This window comes from Xiphophorus maculatus, chromosome 2 (assembly GCF_002775205.1).
Source record: "Xiphophorus maculatus strain JP 163 A chromosome 2, X_maculatus-5.0-male, whole genome shotgun sequence".
In the NCBI taxonomy this organism is placed as follows: domain Eukaryota; kingdom Metazoa; phylum Chordata; class Actinopteri; order Cyprinodontiformes; family Poeciliidae; genus Xiphophorus; species Xiphophorus maculatus.
Window position 1 is genome coordinate 6,999,051 of NC_036444.1, and position 23,451 is coordinate 7,022,501.

The 23,451-nt window shown below is 35.0% G+C and overlaps 1 protein-coding gene across 1 annotated transcript; it reads left to right on the forward strand.

Annotated features, from left to right (window-relative positions):
• Positions 1-681: 681 nt before the first annotated feature.
• LOC111610408 lies at positions 682-22,576 on the forward strand. The gene is made up of 33 exons (XM_023344571.1): positions 682-1,086; positions 3,646-3,697; positions 3,790-3,807; positions 3,918-3,980; positions 6,088-6,162; positions 6,746-6,829; positions 6,924-7,007; positions 8,236-8,316; positions 8,523-8,615; positions 8,742-8,831; positions 8,946-9,026; positions 9,112-9,180; positions 9,254-9,322; positions 11,337-11,420; positions 11,515-11,598; positions 12,826-12,906; positions 13,111-13,203; positions 13,330-13,419; positions 13,534-13,614; positions 13,700-13,768; positions 13,842-13,910; positions 17,006-17,080; positions 17,664-17,747; positions 17,842-17,925; positions 19,009-19,098; positions 19,196-19,267; positions 19,354-19,416; positions 20,120-20,194; positions 20,632-20,712; positions 20,926-20,994; positions 21,113-21,235; positions 21,312-21,453; positions 22,043-22,576. Exons 1-33 carry the CDS (start codon positions 787-789, stop codon positions 22,503-22,505), a joined length of 3,231 nt encoding a protein of 1,076 aa, XP_023200339.1. The 5' UTR covers positions 682-786; the 3' UTR covers positions 22,506-22,576.
• The last annotated feature ends 875 nt before the right edge of the window (positions 22,577-23,451 follow it).

Consider the following 23,451-nt stretch of genomic DNA (forward strand, 5'->3'; position numbering starts at 1 on the left):
CAATCAATTATTCTGTTTTGCTTTTTCTTCTTTAAATCAAGGAACAATGTGTTGCTTTTTAGATCATTCAGTCTACTTTGTGTGGTCGGACAGGCTTCATTTAGGTTTTTAAACAACTAATCAAATCTGGATTTGACCTCTGAAATTAAACTCCTAGAAATGTGGATTCTCATCTATCATAGTTAATTCATTCTTTATCCTGAACCAGTTTTGTTTAGGTAGATTCTTTCCCCTTAATACATTAAATATTTTGAAAACTACGCTCTCATTTAGGATATTCTTTAGATATCTTTGTGTCTTCTTTACTTTTTCCAGCGCTATATAATATTTGAAAATATGGGAGAGAAAAGGGATGTTTTGACACCCACACGTCCTTCCAAACAGTCCGTCATTCACAAAGCTCTGTTGTTGACTCTAACAGTGTTCTCCTAGTTTCAAACCTGTTTACTCCACTTCTAAAGCATTTTCAGTGGGTTGTCCTGGTGATAATATTGAAAGGAAATGCACTAGAATGATGAGACTTGCTACCCTGTCAGTGGGATGTCATTCTTAAAATATGCCCATTATAGCTGCTTCTAAATCAGGCAATGTTTCCCAGATGCTTGTTGCGCAATGACTGGCGCTGTAGTTTCACGGACACATTTTGACATGTTTATTTCTCAAACAGTAGCTTGAGTGTGACGTCTCATCTGTTGGCCGCCTCTCAGATATGTGCTGTGTGTGCTGGTGAGGTTCAGAGATCAGATATCCGTGCAGCTGAGGAGCGGGGAACGGCGCACCAAAAACATGAAAGACAGGAGAGAAAGTTTTCCCGCGTGGAAACTTTTGCTGGTGGGGATGTCTGTGCTGCTGCTTCTGGGCTGTGCAGGTTTGGTTCTGCTGTGGGTTCAGCACAAGGAGCTGGCAGAGGAGCTGGTCAGGCTGGAGTCCCAGATGCAGGAGTTGGCACAGTGCTGCAGGCGGCAAGCAGAACTGCTGCCAGATGAACTCGGAGAGACTGGAGAGTTGAGGAAACTCAGACGCAGCAGACGGAACCAGGAGGGAGAGCAGGACAAGATGATGCTGGTCACATACTCTGTGGTTCCTGTAAGATAACTCACTGCTTGCACGTGGAGCCTTGTTTACTTACTGTTTAATATTTATCTATTTTACACACAGACAGCATTTCATTAACATTTTAAAAGGAGAAACGCGTGGGACCAGGTTATAGTAAAAAGTGCTAATGTGGGCATTTATTGTATTGTTTATCATTTAAGGGATATGAATTCTGATTTATTGTTTACACAATAGATTCCATTTAATGATATGTTGTTGAAACTTATCTTTTACTATTTTTATTCACTGATTGCTCAACGAGAGTATCAATGAATGTAAATACACAAAAAAATGGGATTAGTTGCAGGAGGTTTAGTGATACAAATTACACTTTTGTTTGTGGCTGCTAGTGTCCTAAAGAAGCATATTACAAATAGCATGTTTTCCAAGAACAGTCTGAATGTTGATGGTAATTAAGTAAGATTTAACATATTATGAAATGGTAAGAAGGTAGTATAATTATTACAGACATACATGGTCAGTAATGTAGTTCAGATTTCACTAAAACCAGGCAAATCAATCAAACAGTTCATAAAACCATGTCTGACATTTATGCAAACATTTTATAACTAGTATATGTCATAATCTCATCTGGTATGTGATCAAAAGATCAAAAATCTAATTCTGAATGGGACAGTTTTCCAAGAGTTTCAGCAGTTATTTCTAAGTAACAAAAATTTGTCTGTTTTCCCATTTGGCAGAAGACAGCTATGTGTGTTGCTTAAAGAATGCATGAGTCTGTTACAGTGATTTGGAGGGGTGTGTGCTTTAATGCTTCCCTGGATAAAACACAGAGCGGCGGAGCATGCCTGCTGTTTTCTCAGCTCATACCCTGAAAGACTTGGCACTTCCTCAAAGGGGAAATATATACGACTTTAAAGCTGCTTTGACATGATCAATGGTTCAGTTGTTGTTTTACTGAAGTTAATTTGATCTACCTGAGTGAAAAATGCTTGCAGATATAAAAGTTGTGTAAAAATTACTAATACAAATCTACATTTCATCAGCTTTTATTGAACACATGAAGTGTGCCAGGTTATATTAGGAACATTATGCTTCAAAATGTTTAGTGTTAAGATTCTGATTATCTGAATAGCAGATTAATCACTGTAGATGCTATGATTCTAATAATTGGGGCCTGCCATGCAAAGCAATGGCAGGAACCTATTGCTATTCTCCCAATTCTTTATTTTTCATCCGTAACCGTTAATGCGGCTCATACCGCTGGGTGCACACCTACAAATGAGGTATCAAAACGTGCAGAAAATTCACGCCATTGGAGCTATTACTTTTGGTGGGATTCGGGGTTAACATGGCGACATAATTCGCAAAAAACTATGAAAAAAAAACCCATTATAAGTCAATGGGAAAAATCCTAGAAATACTCTATTTTTGAGGATTCTCTGTGTCGTCACGAATTCACGTAGAAATGCCATTCAAATTTCATTTTGTAGATACGTCTGTGATCTCTTCGAAAGTGAAGACGGCTCGTCGATACCAATTACGGTTTGTCCACAATTTGTCTCTAAGCAACCCAAAGGTTCTAATTTTTCCTAAAATTAGAGTGTGAATCTTCCTGAGTGCCCCTCTGCTAGAGTGAGAAATGAAGACAATTTTTCACCCCAAAATAATTTTGAAATTGCCATCACGCCCACAAATATCGCACGATTGGTATCAAAATCGGTCCTGACATTGATACGCATGTCTGCTCCGGTAAAATGTTTTCGAAATTTATCTAGATCGTACGGTTTTCTGTCACGGTGCTTCAGAGCAAAGTCATGCGACAGGATTTTCTAGGCTGTCTGAGGCTCTGTCACTAACAGTTCACACCTTGGTGAGAAACTTATTTACCATAGCAACGGAACTCAAGAGGCTATTGGCTGCTGATTAGGACTACAAATACGCATCACTGTAGTTCTATATATAGTGGAATACTCAGTTGAAACAGATCAGGACTGAACTGGCCTTTAGAACTACCTGCTGCTATGGGCTGTATATAACTGATTTAACTCAGTAACTGTTACACATGGTATTAGTTTGGAACTTTAAAATTAAGCATACTGAAAATTTCAAAATAAAAGCCTTGAATATTTTTAAATCAGGTAATTGCTCTGTTGAGCATTATAATTGATTTAACCCAATGACTGTTATACATGGGATTAGTTTGGACCTTTGAAATGAAGCATAATAATAATTTCAAAATAAACGCCTTGACAATTTTTACATGAGATTATTGCTCTTTTCAGCATTATATAACTGATTTTATCCAATGACTGTTATACATGGATTTAGTTTGGCCCTTTGAAATGAAGTTTTTCAAAAATAAAAGCCTTGACAAAAATTTTAAATCATACTGAATGGTGCACGGCCACCTTACTTAACGTTCTTGTGATTCTCCACATGCTACTGATTACATTGCAGCGTTCTTTAGCATTGATGCTAATTTCTAGCATGACAACGCCGGGCCCAAACCGACGGGCACGCTTTGGCAGGCCCTGGCTAAATTTCTTCAGAAATTTTCTAGTTGTCTTTGTGTTTTTCTTGTTTCAGATCAAAGCCTACCTAGATCTGTGCAACAGCTCCAGAGGATTTTGTTTAATGGGTGGGAATCTTTTATATTAACACACTCTTATTTCCTTGCAGTTCTGTTACTTTTTGAAGCTTAACTGTAATTTTATTTCTCCTTTTTTTCAGGTCCACCTGGACCCCCAGGTAACAAACTTACACTTCAGTAAAGGAGTTGCTGTGTTGCTCCTTTGCACAGCAGCTGTGTAAAGGACTGCTGTATTTCTGTTGCATAAATGAGTATTTTTGCGTATCAGGTGTGCCAGGCCCACCAGGACCGACGGGTGTGCCGGGCCCACATGGCAGACGAGGACGACCAGGTCAGACGCTAATCAGATCATCCAGAGAAAGCCCTTGTGTTTAACAGTAGCCCAAACAGATGAAGAAACCCAGACACCAAAGTTGTTTCCATGTTTCAAACAGTCTGTCATTGTTCAGCTGCGATTGCATAATGTGGGCATCCCACTCAGTGCCTGCAGGACACTTTGTCTGCAGCTGCATGCATGTTTACTACACTGAGGTGTTTGTTTGTTGCAGTTAAAGAATGCGAATTATGGAACGTTTTTATTCAACGTAAACAAGAAAAGCAGCGTGTGAGCAACTTATTTTCTACATCCAGCGTTTACTCCCTTTCATTTTGAATCTCTAAAGGCACTTGTCATGTCCTGTCATGTTTTACAAGATTCAGAAAGAGTAGCAGTTAACTCAAGCTCATCCTGTTTTTGTGGTTTAGACTTTTGTTATGGCAGTTTTAAATAATCATAATGTGTCAACATATTTTAAACAGTTGGCGTGTACCATGAGATGTAAAGAAGTCTCTAAAAGTGAGCGACGGTTCAAAGGAAATGGATGCATTTTTGATTTTTTGTCACAATTAGATGTTTCAGATCGTCAAGTAAATTTCAAAATCAATGAAATATAACTTGATTAAACAAAAAAATGTTCTGAAATGAAATTCATTTATTAAGATAAAAGAACCAACCTGACCGTGTTTAAAAGTACACTGTCAAAAAAAAACCCATCTGTGATTTACGGTAAAATACAGGCAGAATTTTACCATATAAATACACATTTTTCCATATTTATACGTTTGTTTTACAGTGTACTAGCTCCCTAAACCAAAGAACTGTTTGCACCATCTTTAGCAGCAACAAGAACCATCATTAGCAATAACTGGCAATGAGTCATCTGCATTTCTGTAGAAGAATTTTGACCAAATGTGAACATGAACAGCCTGTTAAAGGTCACGAAACATCATATCAATAGGCTTTTAGTCTGGACTTTATCCATTCAGATGTGGACTTGGTGGTAATCTAGTGCCTAATCCAAAAGTGTTTGAGTTTGAAGGAAACATATTGTACAAGATTTACATTTTCCACGTTTTTGTACTTCCGTTTCGTTTTCTGCTGCTTCTAAAAACAGACCAAGCTCTTATAAAAAGACACCCAGCCAGTTTTTGGCAATAAGTTAATGCTTTTTGGTATCTGGAAAATGAACAGTTTAAAAAACCTCCAACATGTTACATCACCAATCAGCTGTCATTACCTGTTACATAGCAACCTCGTTAAAGCCCAGCCCGTCACCTAGCAACTCAAACAGCGCTCCAGCACCTTTGGTCAGCTGGTTTTACCGCTGCATGCGCTGTACAATGACTGCCTGGGAAGACAAATGTTTTGTTGTTGACTTACCATCCAGAAACCACTTGCTTGTTGGTTGTACAGGAGGCTCTACTTCTGCTTTTCAAAGATTTACAGTTGTATAATTGTGCATCTGTTTGCAGCCATTTTAACATGTGAGTGTAAATGTTGAGTTGGATGGATGGGGTTATTCAAGCAGTAAAGCAGCTACAGACCATCACACCACCATGTTTGACAGTCAGTATGATGTTCTTTTCCCAAAATGTCTTGTTAGGTTTACTCCAGACTGGATTCTCTTCTTTTGAATAAGTTACATTTTTGCCTCTTGAGTCCATAGAATATTTTCCCAAAAGTCTTGAAATTCATCAAGATATTTCCAGAAAGTCTCACATGGACCTTTGTGTTGTCTTTGGTCAGCAGTGGTTTTTTCCTCAGAACTCTTTTCTTATTGTTGACTCATGAACTCTGACCTTTACCGAGGCCTAAATGTGATCTTGGAGTTATTTTAATTGGCAGATGATTCACCACTGCTCTATGCTTTCTTTGTTCGTGGACAATGACTCTCACTGTGGTTTAATTATTTGAAACAAATGTGCCTAGTCAAAGCAAAGAGTCTTAGACAAGGACCCGAGTTAATCTTGCTGCCATTCACAGTGATTAGAACAGTAGGGAAGAACTGTAGCAAATATTGCAGAGTGAAATTATGCAACTGCAGTAAAAGATGATGGTTTATGCATTAGTTTACTAAGGAGTCTATGTGTCCTAATACTGACTACTTGTTTTCGTGAAGGTCCTCCTGGTCCTCCCTGTCCTGCTTGTTGTCCAACTGAAGCAAAAAGTAGGAGTCACAGAAATAAATCAAAGGGTAAGAACAGCAGCGATTAAAGAAAACAATGTGGTTCTTCTTCACACAAGAAAAGAAACAGAGAAGAAATGAAACCAACAAACGGTTAAAAATTTATTAAGCCACACATGCTTGGAGAACACCAGAAATAATTGGTTTAAATTTATAAAGATAGTTAAATCATTTTTTTGTAGTTGGCCAAAAAGTTTTAGTTTCTGGCTGCATTAAGAAATCAAATCAAAGTGCTAAACAGAGAATTAAAAACAAATTAACATGTAAAAAACCCCATTAAAATGATCAAACTAAAAGTCTAGATGTTTAATTGGTTTAAATATTTAAATTATTTTCGTCACATATTTTAACTAAATATATCACTGAACATTTTTCTTTGTCTGTAAGCTAAATTTAGATACATTTTATAGTAAGCAATTTCTTTTAATTAGTTCATTTAAATGAATCATGCATTTTATTTCCTGGACACCACCAACACATTCTTTGAGCACAAAATACAACATGATTGTTAAGACAGTTTTGACTAAAACACTTTAATAAAGATGATTTAGATGCAAACTAAAGTATGTTTAATTTATTTCTTTACTCTCAGATCGAGTTACATCACATCTAGGCGATGAAACCAGAGACGTTCTGAATGTTACTGGACCTGTGAAGCTTCAGGACACAAAACACGGTTTGTAAAAACTGACAAAGGAGAAAAAGGCTGTTTGAGAAATTCTGTAATAATGTCTTAAGAATAAAATCTAATATTCTGACGGTTTTTCTAGAATCTGTATCTTTTCAAAAAGAGGTTATTGTTTCACTGAACGATACCAGAACCGAAAATGTCACACAGACACCAATTACACCAGGTAAGAAATCTGTTGTTTTAAACTTTTAATCAAACAAATCCAGCGTTGACCTTTATGTACAGTGTCTCTCAAACTCTACACACACCCGTTAAATTCCAGTTTTTTGTGATGTAAAAAATGAGACCAGAATATGACCTTTCATGAACTTTTATAGTAAAAATGAGGCATGTATCCTGTAAAATTAAGCAAGAAAAACCCCCAAACAAACAAACGTGTTAAAAGACAAAAATGTAAAACAGGAACTATGTAAAAAAGTTTCAATAATTGAATAAGTTTCCAAGTCCTTAAGCTAATATTTTGTTGAAGCACCTTTAGATAAGAGTTTAAGTTTAATAGAAGGGTTATATATTCATTTGGTAATATTTAGTCACGCAGTTCTTGCAATATATCTGATAGTGAAAAAATGTCTTACTCAAAGCCTTCTTGAAGTCACCCAAAAGACTTTCAGCCAAATTTAGTTCTGCATTTTTTGTTCAACTATTTAAAATGTTTTTTTATTTTCTTCTGAAATCATTATTTATTTGATTTGGATTGATATTTGGACTCCTTGTGATGCTGAGAAATAAAATTCACCTCCATCTTTACCCTTACAGCAGACGCTCTAAAGTTTTTAAAACAAAACTTGACAAAAATCCCAGTTTATTCTGAAGAAAAGTAACCCCAAAGCATGCTACCACCACCACTGTGTTTTGCTGTGATGATGCTCAGTGTCGTGTTTGGGCCAGACACATGTTTTAGAAACATTTGGTTTCATCGGACAGAAACATATTCTCACACAAGTTTTTTTGAGATCCTAACCCAACCTGGATGTTTTGAAACATTTACTGTGTCGCCTTCATATGTGCAGATTGCAGCAGATTACTGTAACATCTTGAGCACAAATCGTACGTGTTAAGAGCTTTAGCAGCTCCCTCAGTGTTGTTGTCTTTTTGATAGTTTAGGAGAAATGGACAGTGTTTGTGTTTTTCTTATACTTTTTTCAACTGATCACTGTCTTCCCTCTACCATGCTGTTGAAAATTGAATAAGAAGGAACTTCAATACTTTTTTTTTGTTTTTTTACATTTTTCCTTTGAATTGTAAATATTACATTAGAGGCAGAAAATGTTTAGAAGTGATTTATTATGGTAAAATGTTTGTTTGTTTTTTTAAACCAGGAATTGTAGACTTTTGAGAGGCACTGTGTATTTTTATTTATATTTAAAATGTTGCATTGAAATGCCTCCTAGTGTTTCTAGCTGTTGACTCCGGTGGAAACATCGATCCTTCAACTGGAGGCTCAGATGTCACTGATAGCACAGCAACAAGTGGTAAGGAGGTCTGATATTACACAAGTCTGCTTTTATTTCCTGCAAAGTCTGATTTATTCATATTTGGAAGATTTATTACAGTTATTTTCATCTAAAAAAAAAAATCTAATCTGGGCTGGACGTTTATCATTTAGGCCAACAATGAGAGTGTTTTGTGCCATCTCTGTCTCTTTTGCATTAAGTTATTCCAGTTGTGTTTTCTACAGAGTTAGTATCGCCTCGTCCAGACTATTTACCTGCACACCGGATGAACACCAGCTCAGAAATCAGAAGAGAAACGTTAAAACATTTGACAACAGGTAAATTCTGGGGCTTATTTATAACATATTTCCTCAGATTATATTTTAACTTGCTGCTATAAATTAAATATTGGTATAAATCCAGCTATAAATCAAACAATTTAAATCTATACTGTGTTTTTATAGTGTCACCAACACCGAATGTTGACCATGATGACAAAGAAGCCTTGAACACTACTGACTTTGAGAAACTTCATCATAGAAACTTTAAACCTGGTATTGCATTTTTTTGAGTATCAAAGATGACCTTAGATAACAGAACTGTAATTCTGTTTAAATTGTATGAAAAGTAAACATCTCTTCCAGATAATCATTAATTTCTCTTTATAGAAATACCAAAACCTCATCCAGCTGAAAATATCCTGAATGGCTCAAAGTTTAAGGAACAACTAGGCACAAAACGTGAGCCTGGTAAGATACCACCACTGAGATTTATCTAAAGGTAGAGCATAAGACAAAAAAAACCCAACAAATTTTTTTATTTTTTTTTCAATAGAGTCAGAGCTGATTTCTAAAAATGACTGGGACTCTAAAAATGTTACAGAGGACGTTAAATTCATTAGCGGTAGGTTTGACATTTTTATTGTTGTCATGTACTGGAACTGAAATACAATGTGTAACATTTATTTCTACATTAGATGAAGTTGGTGAAGACCAAAACAAGAACACCTTTAATGCCAGCAGGGTGCAAACGAGCTCCGAAAGTGGTACAAACATGACAGTGTGATTAAAAATGCCTCTGTTTTCTGTTTTGTAGTTAAAGTTTTGGTTCAAATAATAAAGGATGTATTGTAAGGCCTTATCAAAGATCCTAAACTACAAGGAAATAGGAGACAGTGTCGGTAAAAACAATTAAAGAATTGTGAAATATTTGATTTATAAAGTTAATATTATATACTATACTGTATAGTCTGGACTTTAACCATTCAGATGTGGACTTGGTGGTAATCTAGTGCCTAATCCAAAAGTGTTTGAGTTTGAAGGAAACATATTGTACAAGATTTACGTTTTCCACGTTTTTGTACTTCCGTTTCATTTTCTGCTGCTTCTAAAAACAGACCAAGCTCTTAAAACAAGACACCCAGCCAGTTTTTGGCAATAAGTTAATGCTTTTTGGTATCTGGAAAATGAACAGTTTAAAAAACCTCCAACATGTTACGTCACCAATCAGCTGGCATTACCTGTTACCTAGCAACCTCGTTAAAGCCCAGCCCGTCACCTAGCAACTCAAACAGCGCTCCAGCACCTTTGGTCAGCTGGTTTTACCGCTGCATGCGCTGTACAATGACTGCCTGGGAAGACAAATGTTTTGTTGTTGACTTACCATCCAGAAACCACTTGCTTGTTGGTTGTACAGGAGGCTCTACTTCTGCTTTTCAAAGATTTACAGTTGTATAATTGTACATCTGTTTGCAGACATTTTAACATGTGAGTGTAAATGTTGAGTTGGATGGATGGGGTTATTCAAGCAGTAAAGCAGCTACAGACCATCACACCACCATGTTTGACTGTCAGTATGATGTTCTTTTTCCAAAATGTCTTGTTAGGTTTACTCCAGACTGGATTCTCTTCTTTTGAATAAGTTACACTTTTGCCTTTTGAGTCCATAGAATATTTTCCCAAAAGTCTTGAAATTCATCAAGATATTTCCAGAAAGTCTCACATGGACCTTTGTGTTGTCTTTGGTCAGCAGTGGTTTTTTCCTCAGAACTCTTTTCTTACTGTTGACTCATGAACTCTGACTTTTACCGAGGCCTAAATGTGATCTTGGAGTTATTTTAATTGGCAGATGATTCACCACTGCTCCATGCTTTCTTTGTTCGTGGACAATGACTCTCACTGTGGTTTAATTATTTGAAACAAATGTGCCTAGTCAAAGCAAAGAGTCTTAGACAAGGACCCGAGTTAATCTTGCTGCCATTCACAGTGATTAGAACAGTAGGGAAGAACTGTAGCAAATATTGCAGAGTGAAATTATGCAACTGCAGTAAAAGATGATGGTTTATGCATTAGTTTACTAAGGAGTCTATGTGTCCTAATACTGACTACTTGTTTTCGTGAAGGTCCTCCTGGTCCTCCCTGTCCTGCTTGTTATCCAACTGAAGCAAAAAGTAGGAATTACAGAAATAAAGCAAAGGATAAGAACAGCAGCGATTAAAGAAAACAATGTGGTTCTTCTTCACACAAGAAAAGAAACAGAGAAGAAATGAAACCAACAAACGGTTAAAAATTTATTAAGCCACACCTGCTTGGAGAACACCAGAAATAATTGGTTTAAATTTATAAAGATAGTTAAATCATTTTTTTGTAGTTGGCCAAAAAGTTTTAGTTTCTGGCTGCATTAAGAAATCAAATCAAAGTGCTAAACAGAGAATTAAAAACAAATTAACATGTAAAAAACCCCATTAAAATGATCAAACTAAAAGTCTAGATGTTTAATTGGTTTAAATATTTAAATTATTTTCGTCACATATTTTAACTAAATATATCACTGAACATTTTTTTTTGTCTGTAAGCTAAATTTAGATATATTTTATAGTAAGCAATTTCTTTTAATTAGTTCATTTAAATGAATCATGCATTTTATTTCCTGGACACCACCAACACATTCTTTGAGCACAAAATACAACATGATTGTTAAGACAGTTTTGACTAAAACACTTTAATAAAGATGATTTAGATGCAAACTAAAGTATGTTTAATTTATTTCTTTACTCTCAGATCGAGTTACATCACATCTAGGCGATGAAACCAGAGACGTTCTGAATGTTACTGGACCTGTGAAGCTTCAGGACACAAAACACGGTTTGTAAAAACTGACAAAGGAGAAAAAGGCTGTTTGAGAAATTCTGTAATAATGTCTTAAGAATAAAATCTAATATTCTGACGGTTTTTCTAGAATCTGTATCTTTTCAAAAAGAGGTTATTGTTTCACTGAACGATACCAGAACCGAAAATGTCACACAGACACCAATTACACCAGGTAAGAAATCTGTTGTTTTAAACTTTTAATCAAACAAATCCAGCGTTGACCTTTATGTACAGTGTCTCTCAAACTCTACACACACCCGTTAAATTCCAGTTTTTCGTGATGTAAAAAATGAGACCAGAATATGACCTTTCATGAACTTTTATAGTAAAAATGGGGCATGTATCCTGTAAAATTAAGCAAGAAAAACCCCCAAACAAACAAACGTGTTAAAAGACAAAAATGTAAAACAGGAACTATGTAAAAAAGTTTCAATAATTGAATAAGTTTCCAAGTCCTTAAGCTAATATTTTGTTGAAGCACCTTTAGATAAGAGTTTAAGTTTAATAGAAGGGTTATATATTCATTTGGTAATATTTAGTCACGCAGTTCTTGCAATATATCTGATAGTGAAAAATTGTCTTACTCAAAGCCTTCTTGAAGTCCCCCAAAAGACTTTCAGCCAAATTTAGTTCTGCATTTTTTGTTCAACTATTTAAAATGTTTTTTTTATTTTCTTCTGAAATCATTATTTATTTGATTTGGATGGATATTTGGACTCCTTGTGATGCTGAGAAATAAAATTCACCTCCATCTTTACCCTTACAGCAGACACTCTAAAGTTTTCAAACAAAACTTGACAAAAATCACAGTTTATTCTGAAGAAAAGTAACCCCAAAGCATGCTACCACCACCACTGTGTTTTGCTGTGATGATGCTCAGTGTCGTGTTTGGGCCAGACACATGTTTTAGAAACATTTGGTTTCATCGGACAGAAACATATTCTCACACAAGTTTTTTTGAGATCCTAACCCAACCTGGATGTTTTGAAACATTTACTGTGTCGCCTTCATATGTGCAGATTGCAGCAGATTACTGTAACATCTTGAGCACAAATCGTACGTGTTAAGAGCTTTAGCAGCTCCCTCAGTGTTGTTGTCTTTTTGATAGTTTAGGAGAAATGGACAGTGTTTGTGTTTTTCTTATACTTTTTTCAACTGATCACTGTCTTCCCTCTACCATGCTGTTGAAAATTGAATAAGAAGGAACTTCAATACTTTTTTTTTGTTTTTTTACATTTTTCCTTTGAATTGTAAATATTACATTAGAGGCAGAAAATGTTTAGAAGTGATTTATTATGGTAAAATGTTTGGGTTTTTTTTAAACCAGGAATTGTAGACTTTTGAGAGGCACTGTGTATTTTTATTTATATTTAAAATGTTGCATTGAAATGCCTCCTAGTGTTTCTAGCTGTTGACTCCGGTGGAAACATCGATCCTTCAACTGGAGGCTCAGATGTCACTGATAGCACAGCAACAAGTGGTAAGGAGGTCTGATATTACACAAGTCTGCTTTTATTTCCTGCAAAGTCTGATTTATTCATATTTGGAAGATTTATTACAGTTATTTTCATCTAAAAAAAAATCTAATCTGGGCTGGACGTTTATCATTTAGGCCAACAATGAGAGTGTTTTGTGCCATCTCTGTCTCTTTTGCATTAAGTTATTCCAGTTGTGTTTTCTACAGAGTTAGTATCGCCTCGTCCAGACTATTTACCTGCACACCGGATGAACACCAGCTCAGAAATCAGAAGAGAAACGTTAAAACATTTGACAACAGGTAAATTCTGGGGCTTATTCATAACATATTTCCTCAGATTATATTTTAACTTGCTGCTATAAATTAAATATTGGTATAAATCCAGCTATAAATCAAACAATTTAAATCTATACTGTGTTTTTATAGTGTCACCAACACCGAATGTTGACCATGATGACAAAGAAGCCTTGAACACTACTGACTTTGAGAAACTTCATCATAGAAACTTTAAACCTGGTATTGCATTTTTTTGAGTATCAAAGATGACCTTAGATAACAGAACTGTAATTCTGTTTAAATTGTATGAAAAGTAAACATCTCTTCCAGATAATCATTAATTTCTCTTTATAGAAATACCAAAACCTCATCCAGCTGAAAATATCCTGAATGGCTCAAAGTTTAAGGAACAACTAGGCACAAAACGTGAGCCTGGTAAGATACCACCACTGAGATTTATCTAAAGGTAGAGCATAAGACAAAAAAAACCCAACAAATTTTTTTATTTTTTTTTCAATAGAGTCAGAGCTGATTTCTAAAAATGACTGGGACTCTAAAAATGTTACAGAGGACGTTAAATTCATTAGCGGTAGGTTTGACATTTTTATTGTTGTCATGTACTGGAACTGAAATACAATGTGTAACATTTATTTCTACATTAGATGAAGTTGGTGAAGACCAAAACAAGAACACCTTTAATGCCAGCAGGGTGCAAACGAGCTCCGAAAGTGGTACAAACATGACAGTGTGATTAAAAATGCCTCTGTTTTCTGTTCTGTAGTTAAAGTTTTGGTTCAAATAATAAAGGATGTATTGTAAGGCCTTATCAAAGATCCTAAACTACAAGGAAATAGGAGACAGTGTCGGTAAAAACAATTAAAGAATTGTGAAATATTTGATTTATAAAGTTAATATTATATACTATACTGCAGAGGTGTGACCAAGTCACTGTGTTGCAAGTCTCATGTAAGTCTCAAGTCTCTGTCCTCAAGTCCGAGTCAAGTCTCAAGTAAAGACATGCAAAAGTCGAGTCAAGTCTCAAGTCAGGAACCTTTAATTTCAAGTCATTTCGAGTCATTTTTATTTATTTATTTTTAATAATTTGCAATTATACATAAAATTCAAATATTAGACCATTTGTTCTTTTTAAAATATGTATTTGAGGTTCATTTGTGATCCTCTTATTCATCTGGTATTCTTCAAATCTGTCAGAAGTAAACAGATGTCAGAAAATAAATTACAGCCTTTCATGAATTACATTTGTCTTCAGTTTACTCCTTCTATTCATAAATAAACATCAACACTACAACAATCATAGTTTTCAAAAAATGAAATAAGTATAAATGAAGTTATCACAAGTAAACTCAGGAAGGTCTGGTGCATTTATTTTTCTGCTTTTATTTCTAAGTATGTTAGTTTCAGTCCTCCGTAAATATGGGACAGATATTCTAAACACAAAATTTATTTGGGACAGTCACTGTATTTGGTCTTTTTTTTTTTTTCCCAGCAAAGCTATACTACTTGGAAATGGGTTCTGTGCGACATGTGACAGTCACGCCGGTCAGTGCATTAAGTCAAAAACAGTTGACTTAATGCACTGACTGCAGTAAACAATATATTGTCAATATAATTTCCCAGCGTAGATGTCTTCAAATACACCAACCATCCTTAGATGATACTAGACCCGGCTCATCATCATGATGGGACAGAGAGACTCTGTTCCCTGTGTTCAGGTCCAGAATCTGCTTTCTGTTCCGGAGCCCCGCTCACTATCCACCGGCTTCCTGAGCTAACACGGTGCACATTATTTGTGGAGGCATTTGAAGGACCGGATTTATGGTAAATCATCACCAATTTAACCCGGAGTACACATGCTAACACGAAATTAGCTAAAGTCAACTATCTTACAGCAAAAGAAAAGCGCCACCTACCGATCTTTGTGAAGCTTCAAATGCCGGACAAAGTTGGACGTCGTGGCATCTCCATCCGATATTCTCTTCTTGCATGTTTTACAAGTTGCAGTTCGTTTTTTAGTCGAAAGTTCATAACCTACATAGCCAAAAGAAATTACTGGCGGAAGCATATTCGAGCAGTTATTTCGTATTTCGTTTTTTAGTCGAAAGTTCATAACCTACATAGCCAAAAGAAATTACTCGCGGAAGCATATTCGAGCAGTTATTTCGTATTTCGTTTTTTAGTCGAAAGTTCATAACCTACATAGCCAAAAGAAATTACTCGCGGAAGCATATTGAGCGGTTATTTCGTATTTCGTTCCCTGAGCTCTGTAGCTTTGCCGCGTTTTTTTTAAACGTCCAAATCCTGTTAATTTGATTGGTTGTGCTGCAGCTACGTACACATACATACATAAGGAGAGAGGAAAACCGTAGTGACGGTCTGCGCATATTGATACGGAATGAGTGACATTAATTAATGACGCCGCTTTATAAATAATGTGTTTTAAATTTTAAGACTTTGAGTAAAAAATATCAATTCTTTTCAAGTAAACAGCTTCAAGTCGAGTCAAGTCCCAAGTCAATGGCATGAAAGTCAAAGTCAAGTCCGAGTCTTTGAGCATTTTTTCAAGTCAAGTCTCAAGTCGTGATTTTAACGACTCGAGTCTGACTCGAGTCCAAGTCATGTGACTCGAGTCCCCACCTCTGCTATACTGTATAGTCTGGACTTTAACCATTCAGATGTGGACTTGGTGGTAATCTAGTGCCTAATCCAAAAGTGTTTGAGTTTGAAGGAAACATATTGTACAAGATTTACGTTTTCCACGTTTTTGTACTTCCGTTTCATTTTCTGCTGCTTCTAAAAACAGACCAAGCTCTTAAAACAAGACACCCAGCCAGTTTTTGGCAATAAGTTAATGCTTTTTGGTATCTGGAAAATGAACAGTTTAAAAAACCTCCAACATGTTACGTCACCAATCAGCTGGCATTACCTGTTACCTAGCAACCTCGTTAAAGCCCAGCCCGTCACCTAGCAACTCAAACAGCGCTCCAGCACCTTTGGTCAGCTGGTTTTACCGCTGCATGCGCTGTACAATGACTGCCTGGGAAGACAAATGTTTTGTTGTTGACTTACCATCCAGAAACCACTTGCTTGTTGGTTGTACAGGAGGCTCTACTTCTGCTTTTCAAAGATTTACAGTTGTATAATTGTACATCTGTTTGCAGCCATTTTAACATGTGAGTGTAAATGTTGAGTTGGATGGATGGGGTTATTCAAGCAGTAAAGCAGCTACAGACCATCACACCACCATGTTTGACTGTCAGTATGATGTTCTTTTTCCAAAATGTCTTGTTAGGTTTACTCCAGACTGGATTCTCTTCTTTTGAATAAGTTACACTTTTGCCTTTTGAGTCCATAGAATATTTTCCCAAAAGTCTTGAAATTCATCAAGATATTTCCAGAAAGTCTCACATGGACCTTTGTGTTGTCTTTGGTCAGCAGTGGTTTTTTCCTCAGAACTCTTTTCTTATTGTTGACTCATGAACTCTGACCTTTACCGAGGCCTAAATGTGATCTTGGAGTTATTTTAATTGGCAGATGATTCACCACTGCTCTATGCTTCCTTTGTTCGTGGACAATGACTCTCACTGTGGTTTAATTATTTGAAACAAATGTGCCTAGTCAAAGCAAAGAGTCTTAGACAAGGACCCGAGTTAATCTTGCTGCCATTCACAGTGATTAGAACAGTAGGGAAGAACTGTAGCAAATATTGCAGAGTGAAATTATGCAACTGCAGTAAAAGATGATGGTTTATGCATTAGTTTACTAAGGAGTCTATGTGTCCTAATACTGACTACTTGTTTTCGTGAAGGTCCTCCTGGTCCTCCCTGTCCTGCTTGTGATTCAACTGAAGCAAAAAGTAGGAATTACAGAAATAAAGCAATGGGTAAGAACAGCAGCGATTAAAGAAAACAATGTGGTTCTTCTTCACACAAGAAAAGAAACAGAGAAGAAATGAAACCAACAAACGATTAAAAATGTATTAAGCCACACCTGCTTGGAGAACACCAGAAATAATTGGTTTAAATTTATAAAGATAGTCAAACCATTTTTTTGTAGTTGGCCAAAAAGTTTTAGTTTCTGGCTGCATTAAGAAATCAAATCAAAGTGCTAAACAGAGAATTAAAAACAAATTAACATGTAAAAAACCCCATTAAAATGATCAAACTAAAAGTCTAGATGTTTAATTGGTTTAAATATTTAAATTATTTTCGTCACATATTTTAACTAAATATATCACTGAACATTTTTTTTTGTCTGTAAGCTAAATTTAGATATATTTTATAGTAAGCAATTTCTTTTAATTAGTTCATTTAAATGAATCATACATTTTATTTCCTGGACACCACCAACACATTCTTTGAGCACAAAATACAACATGATTGTTAAGACAGTTTTGACTAAAACGCTTTAATAAAGATGATTTAGATGCAAACTAAAGTATGTTTAATTTATTTCTTTACTCTCAGATCGAGTTACATCACATCTAGGCGATGAAACCAGAGACGTTCTGAATGTTACTGGACCTGTGAAGCTTCAGGACACAAAACACGGTTTGTAAAAACTGACAAAGGAGAAAAAGGCTGTTTGAGAAATTCTGTAATAATGTCTTAAGAATAAAATCTAATATTCTGACGGTTTTTCTAGAATCTGTATCTTTTCAAAAAGAGGTTATTGTTTCACTGAACGATACCAGAACCGAAAATGTCACACAGACACCAATTACACCAGGTAAGAAATCTGTTGTTTTAAACTTTTAATCAAACAAATCCAGCGTTGACCTTTATGTACAGTGTCTCTCAAACTCTACACACACCCGTTAAATTCCAGTTTTTCGTGATGTAAAAAATGAGACCAGAATATGACCTTTCATGAACTTTTATAGTAAAAATGGGGCATGTATCCCATAACCTATTTCCTCAGATTATATTTTAACTTGCTGCTATAAATTAAATATTGGTATAAATCCAGCCAGAAGAAAGACACTAAAACAAGCGTTAAAACTGGTAAAATATCTTGATATATTAGATATCAGTTCAGAATAACTGTCTAAATTACACTGTAAACAAATACATGTTTATGTAGAAATTTAGTTCCTATTATTACATTCCTAGATGACAGAGTATTCAAAAAACCAATTTAAAACAATGGTAGCAGAGTAATTGAAGTTGTCCTTTGTGTAACATAGTTAAAGTGTCGGAGCAACTAAATGATTTATAACAGTTTACTGTTTCACTGTTGAGTTTATAAAACATGACAATTTTCTAAAGAGCAACATGTAAAATGTGAGTTTTAAAGTCAAATTACAGAAATATACAGGTGCATTTAAATATATAAAACATTTGAAATGTCAAATTATTTCAGTAAATTAATTTAACTGAACAAATTCAGTATTCAATAATTAAATAGAATTTGTTTTCCAATACTCTAAAACCTGCTATTGTCCCTATTGCTTGTCTACCATCCTCTTCTACATTTTTTTCTTCTACTCAACTTTCTCTCAGCATGTTTGGATACAGTAATCAGTGAACAGCCAGCTTCTTTAGCTTAAGTGACCCTCTAAATTTCTGGATTAGAATCCCTTTTCATTGTCATTATGTAATCTTTACATTTTCAGTCAAACATTTTGGTTTTCACTAGTTTTCAGACATAGTCATCAAAATTAACACCAATAAAAGTTTAAAATATCTTTAGACTTTGTGTAATGAGTTCAATTATGAAATAAATTTACTTTCGGTGATGTTCTAATTTAGTAAAATGTTCCTGTATATTGGTAGATGTTCTTTGATTAAACCGTATCTCTTTTTTTTTCAGTACAACCAACACGAGATTCAGCTAATGTCACCACAGATGCTTTTATAGTTTCCGGCTCATATGAACGTCCAGATGAAAAGATACAACCTGGTAAACCATTAAGATTAAGATATATTTTTCTCTGTAGCTGAGTCCAGTTTTACAGGAAACATTATGTTGAACTTCTTTCTGTTTAAAATGTCGTTAGAGCCAGAGCCATCTGATGAAGGTGAAATGGTGACTGTAGAGAATTTAGAGAGACCAATAAAATTATTACACGGTATTTAACTTTAAAACCTCCCCTTCTTGCAACTTACATTCATTTTAAGATTAAATGTGTAAAACGTGATTTTCTATGATTTGTAGGTCCAGTTGATACCTTCAATGATAGCAGAGGACGGGTCATCACTGACACAAGCTTCAAAAGTGGTAAAAACATCTTATAAAGTGGTAAAAATATCTGTGCTGATATTTTAAAAACATAAGATATTCACGTGGAAATCTTATTTCGTCATATTTGAGGTTGATATCAGAGTTGATCCTAATGTTTTTATCCCCGTTAATGTTTTAGAAATCATGAGAACTCATTAGATAATTTTGTGTTTCACAATCAATTTTTTTCCTAAATAATTTAGTTTCTATTCTTCTAGTGAAAGAAAATCATGTTTTCAGTTTTTTAATCTTTTTTTTAAGCATTTGAAGTTTGCTGTGTATCTATTAGGGTTAAATTTTGCGTTTCTTTCACAGAAACATCAACACAACATTCAGTTAACAGCACCAAAAGCACCTTAGATATTTCTGAGTTTTACAGTCCTCCAAATAAAAAATTGGAATCGGGTAAAAAAACAACAAACAACACTAATAAATTAAGTTTTGCTTTATACACATCTATCTAAGATATTAAACTTTCATAGTTCACTATTTCTAGATCCATTACCTTTTCAAGATGACAACAATGGGACTCTGAATGATTTGGATGGTGGAAATGCAACATATGTGCCATTAAAACTATTTCCAGGCAAAACAAATGAATGATTTCATTATTAAAAATAAAAAAATATGCCAGTTATTTTGTTAAAATTACCCTAATTAAAGGATATTTTAATATTTAGCATTTATTTTCACTCCACAGGATCGAGTGAAACCAACCGAAGCAGCAAAACCTTCACTTCCGACCCAGTCGCGAATGAAACTAGAGTAAAAAATGGTAAAAAAAGAAAAAGAAAAGAAAACATAGTATACTAAGTATACTAAGCTTAAGATTCAGTGTTTACTCCGATCTATAAACCAATATTTTGAATGCAACTTTCGATTTCTTTAGAATCAACAACTCTTGCTAAAAAAATTCTCATGTTAAGAAAAAGAAATGTTTATCTACATGTTAACCATACTGAGAGTTTTCCTATTGGGAAAAGGTGGTTTGTGAAAACTATTAACAGCAGGAGGCTGAACTGCCAAATATTTTAATGTTTTTAATACGTCTGTACCACAAGTGCCAGTAAATATGCTGGTTGATGTGCATAAATGTAAAATCTCATTAAAACTGTTATTTGTTTTCTGGCATTAGTAGTAATCTCTGAGGCATGCAATCTTAATTTTATTCAGCAAAGACAAAAGCATTTACTTTATTTCTTTTTCTTACAGCTTCACCTTCTGCTGATGACAGTCAGAGAAGAAACTCTTTGAACGGCAGCAGAAACATTGTAGACAAACCAATGAAAAGTGGTGAGAATCTGTCCTCTACTGGCATTAAGATTTATTATTGAGGTTTTTTTCTATTTTTTTTTTTTTTGCACAAATTGTTTGGAAGATACTTTTTTATTCTTTAAAGAGGGTATTCAATCCTTTCTCAAGCTCTTGAATGTTAAATCTAAAACAGCTGTACCATAAATTTACATTATTTTAACAATGTGGATTTACATTTCTTCCCCTTCTCAGAGTCTTCCCAACGTGTCCCAACCTACAAGAAGAGCAATGGAACTGACAATGAAAAAATGACAAAAAAAGGTATAAACAATTTGTTGAAATAATCTTAAAGGGATCGAGGTCCTTTATATATGCATTCTGCAAGAAAAAAAATGGATCTTTCCAAAAAGTCATAAAGTTTTTGCCTTATTTTATTTAGGTTGCAACATTAACGCCATCAAATGTTCAGATAAGTCTATTAACATGCAACTCACCTTCGGAGCCTGGATGTCGGATGCATCCTGGCCTGATGATCGGATCTGGGTGGCAGAACATTTTTCAGGTCATATATTCAGAGTTTATTTCCTTAGATTGAAGTGTAGTTCCCTGCATTAACACAAGAACTTTTACTTCACCAGGTCGTGAATTGAAGCAGTTGAAGAACATTTCGGACACCAAGCAGAAATTTATAGATATTGCGAAGTACTACCAAGGCTGTGGTCATGTTGTTTATAAGAATTCATTTTACTTCCACAATGGAGGAACAAATAATCTTTTGAAGTAAGTGTTTTAATTTTAAATGCGTTTCCCTTTTCTGACTTGAACATCTTAGATTTAATGTGCTTTGCAAAAGTCGTCATTCATCTTGAACTCTCCTGCAACTTGTCTGTTTCAACACACATCTACATGTGTTGAAACACATCAGAAACACACCAGCACTCAAAGCATGATCATCAGTTAAAGTAGCCTAGTCAAAGTCTGACTCTAAATTCAACCAAGAATTTGAGGCAAGACTTGAAAACTGATATTCAGTCAGCTGTAGGTATTTTCCAAAGAATAATTGTCTTAGACACAAACCCCAAAAGACCTGCAGTTAAGTGGAGAAAAATGTGGTTGTTATATAGGGTATATGGGGAAATATATATATTAAACGTGTGCATGCCACACTTTTAAAATGCTCAATTTCACTGTTATGTGCTATTTTGTATTGGTTTATCAAATAAAATACATGAAAATACATTGAAATGTATGGCTGAAACTTGAGAAAAAGTGAAAAGGTTCAAGTAGTATGAATATTTTTTTTGGAAGGCACTGTTATCTCTTTAGGCTTTCTATAATATAACCATTATCAAATATTTTTGTTCGACAGGTTTACCTTGAACACAAAGAATACAAGCTCCCTGGAAATGCCAAACAGCAAATATAAGAGCCTGAGATATCTTTTCCACAACTCAAAGACTTATTTCAAGTTTGCCGTGGATGAAAACGGACTGTGGGTCATCTTTGCCTCGTATACAGACAGTAACACGATGGTGGCAAAACTGGACCCAGACGCTTTCTCTGTGCTGTCCATAATTAACACTGGCTATCCTTCAGCAAAAGCAGGAAATGCCTTCATTGTGTGCGGGGTGGTGTATTTTACCGATAACAGTGACAAGCGTGTGACATATGCCTTTGATTTGATGACACAGAGTTATGTGGATGCAAGTTTTGATTTAAGGGCAGGAGACGGTACCTTAGCTATGCTGTCCTATTATCCCAACAAAAGACTGTTGTACATGTGGGACAACAAAAGCGCGAGAACATGTAAGATTAAATTCAAGAACACCTAAAAAAGTCTTACAAGTTCCCTATTTTTATAAAAGTGCTTTAAAAATAAAATCTTAATTTTTTTTTCTGTTTTGCAACTGTTGAAGTATTGAGCTTTTTGCTGACATTAGCTCACTGATGGCGACATCTCATTCTCCTTGGATTACAAAGCACGACCAGGTACTCACAGAGATGTCACAACAAGGTGTGTTGAAACTGAAAGAGTTCTTAAGCATAAACAAGATCAAATTATAATTTGAGAAGTATTTAAAACAAAAATACATTAAAAGCACAAATCAGAACAAAAATGGAGATTAGATTTATAGAAGAATAGAGAATAAATAGATGTTTGTAACCATCACATTTCTCTCCCAAAAAAAGTTACTCAAGAAAATGTAACTGAGTAAATACAATTTACTGTTTTTCTCTGAATTCAGACCAAAATGTTTAAACTTCAGTTTTCAGCAGCGAGATTCTTTTTGTGCTACTTCTATAAGGACCTGATTTCTGGAGCACATAAATATAAAATAAAATAAAAAATAAAACTGTGTTTCTTTCTGACTTCATAGTTATAAGGTATATTGTTTTAGTGTAACCTTCAGGTTTGTGCTTGTAGTAAAATGTCAAAATGTTCAAGCAGTATGAACACTTGTGCAAGGCTCTGTTGTATATTTAGTAACTGAAACAAGTTTAATTAAAAATAACTCAAGTCATATTAGAAAACCAGAGAAAATTTATACTACTTTTTAAACATGGTTAAAAGTACTTTAAAAAAAGTTTGCACAATAAGTTACATAATTGTTTGGATACTAATTTTTCCACGTTGACTTTAATGCAACATTATTTCACAATCCGCTTGAAATGGCTTCTTTTCCGAGGTGTCCCTGAACGCCTCAGTGACCGTCCTGTACTTTAGTAGATCTCAATGTATGCGGATGGTATGAACTACGTAGACACTGGCGGAACCTC

What these genes read in the sequence shown, in the direction of transcription:
- LOC111610408 (XM_023344571.1), top strand. Translation starts at nt 787, where the DNA reads ATGAAAGACAGGAGAGAAAGTTTTCCCGCGTGGAAACTTTTGCTGGTG. An exon ending in TGGCAGACGAGGACGACCAG is followed by an intron (nt 3,981 to 6,087) that starts GTCAGACGCTAA and finishes GTTTTCGTGAAG; the next exon opens with GTCCTCCTGGTCCTCCCTGT. An exon ending in GTTAAAACATTTGACAACAG is followed by an intron (nt 8,616 to 8,741) that starts GTAAATTCTGGG and finishes GTGTTTTTATAG; the next exon opens with TGTCACCAACACCGAATGTT.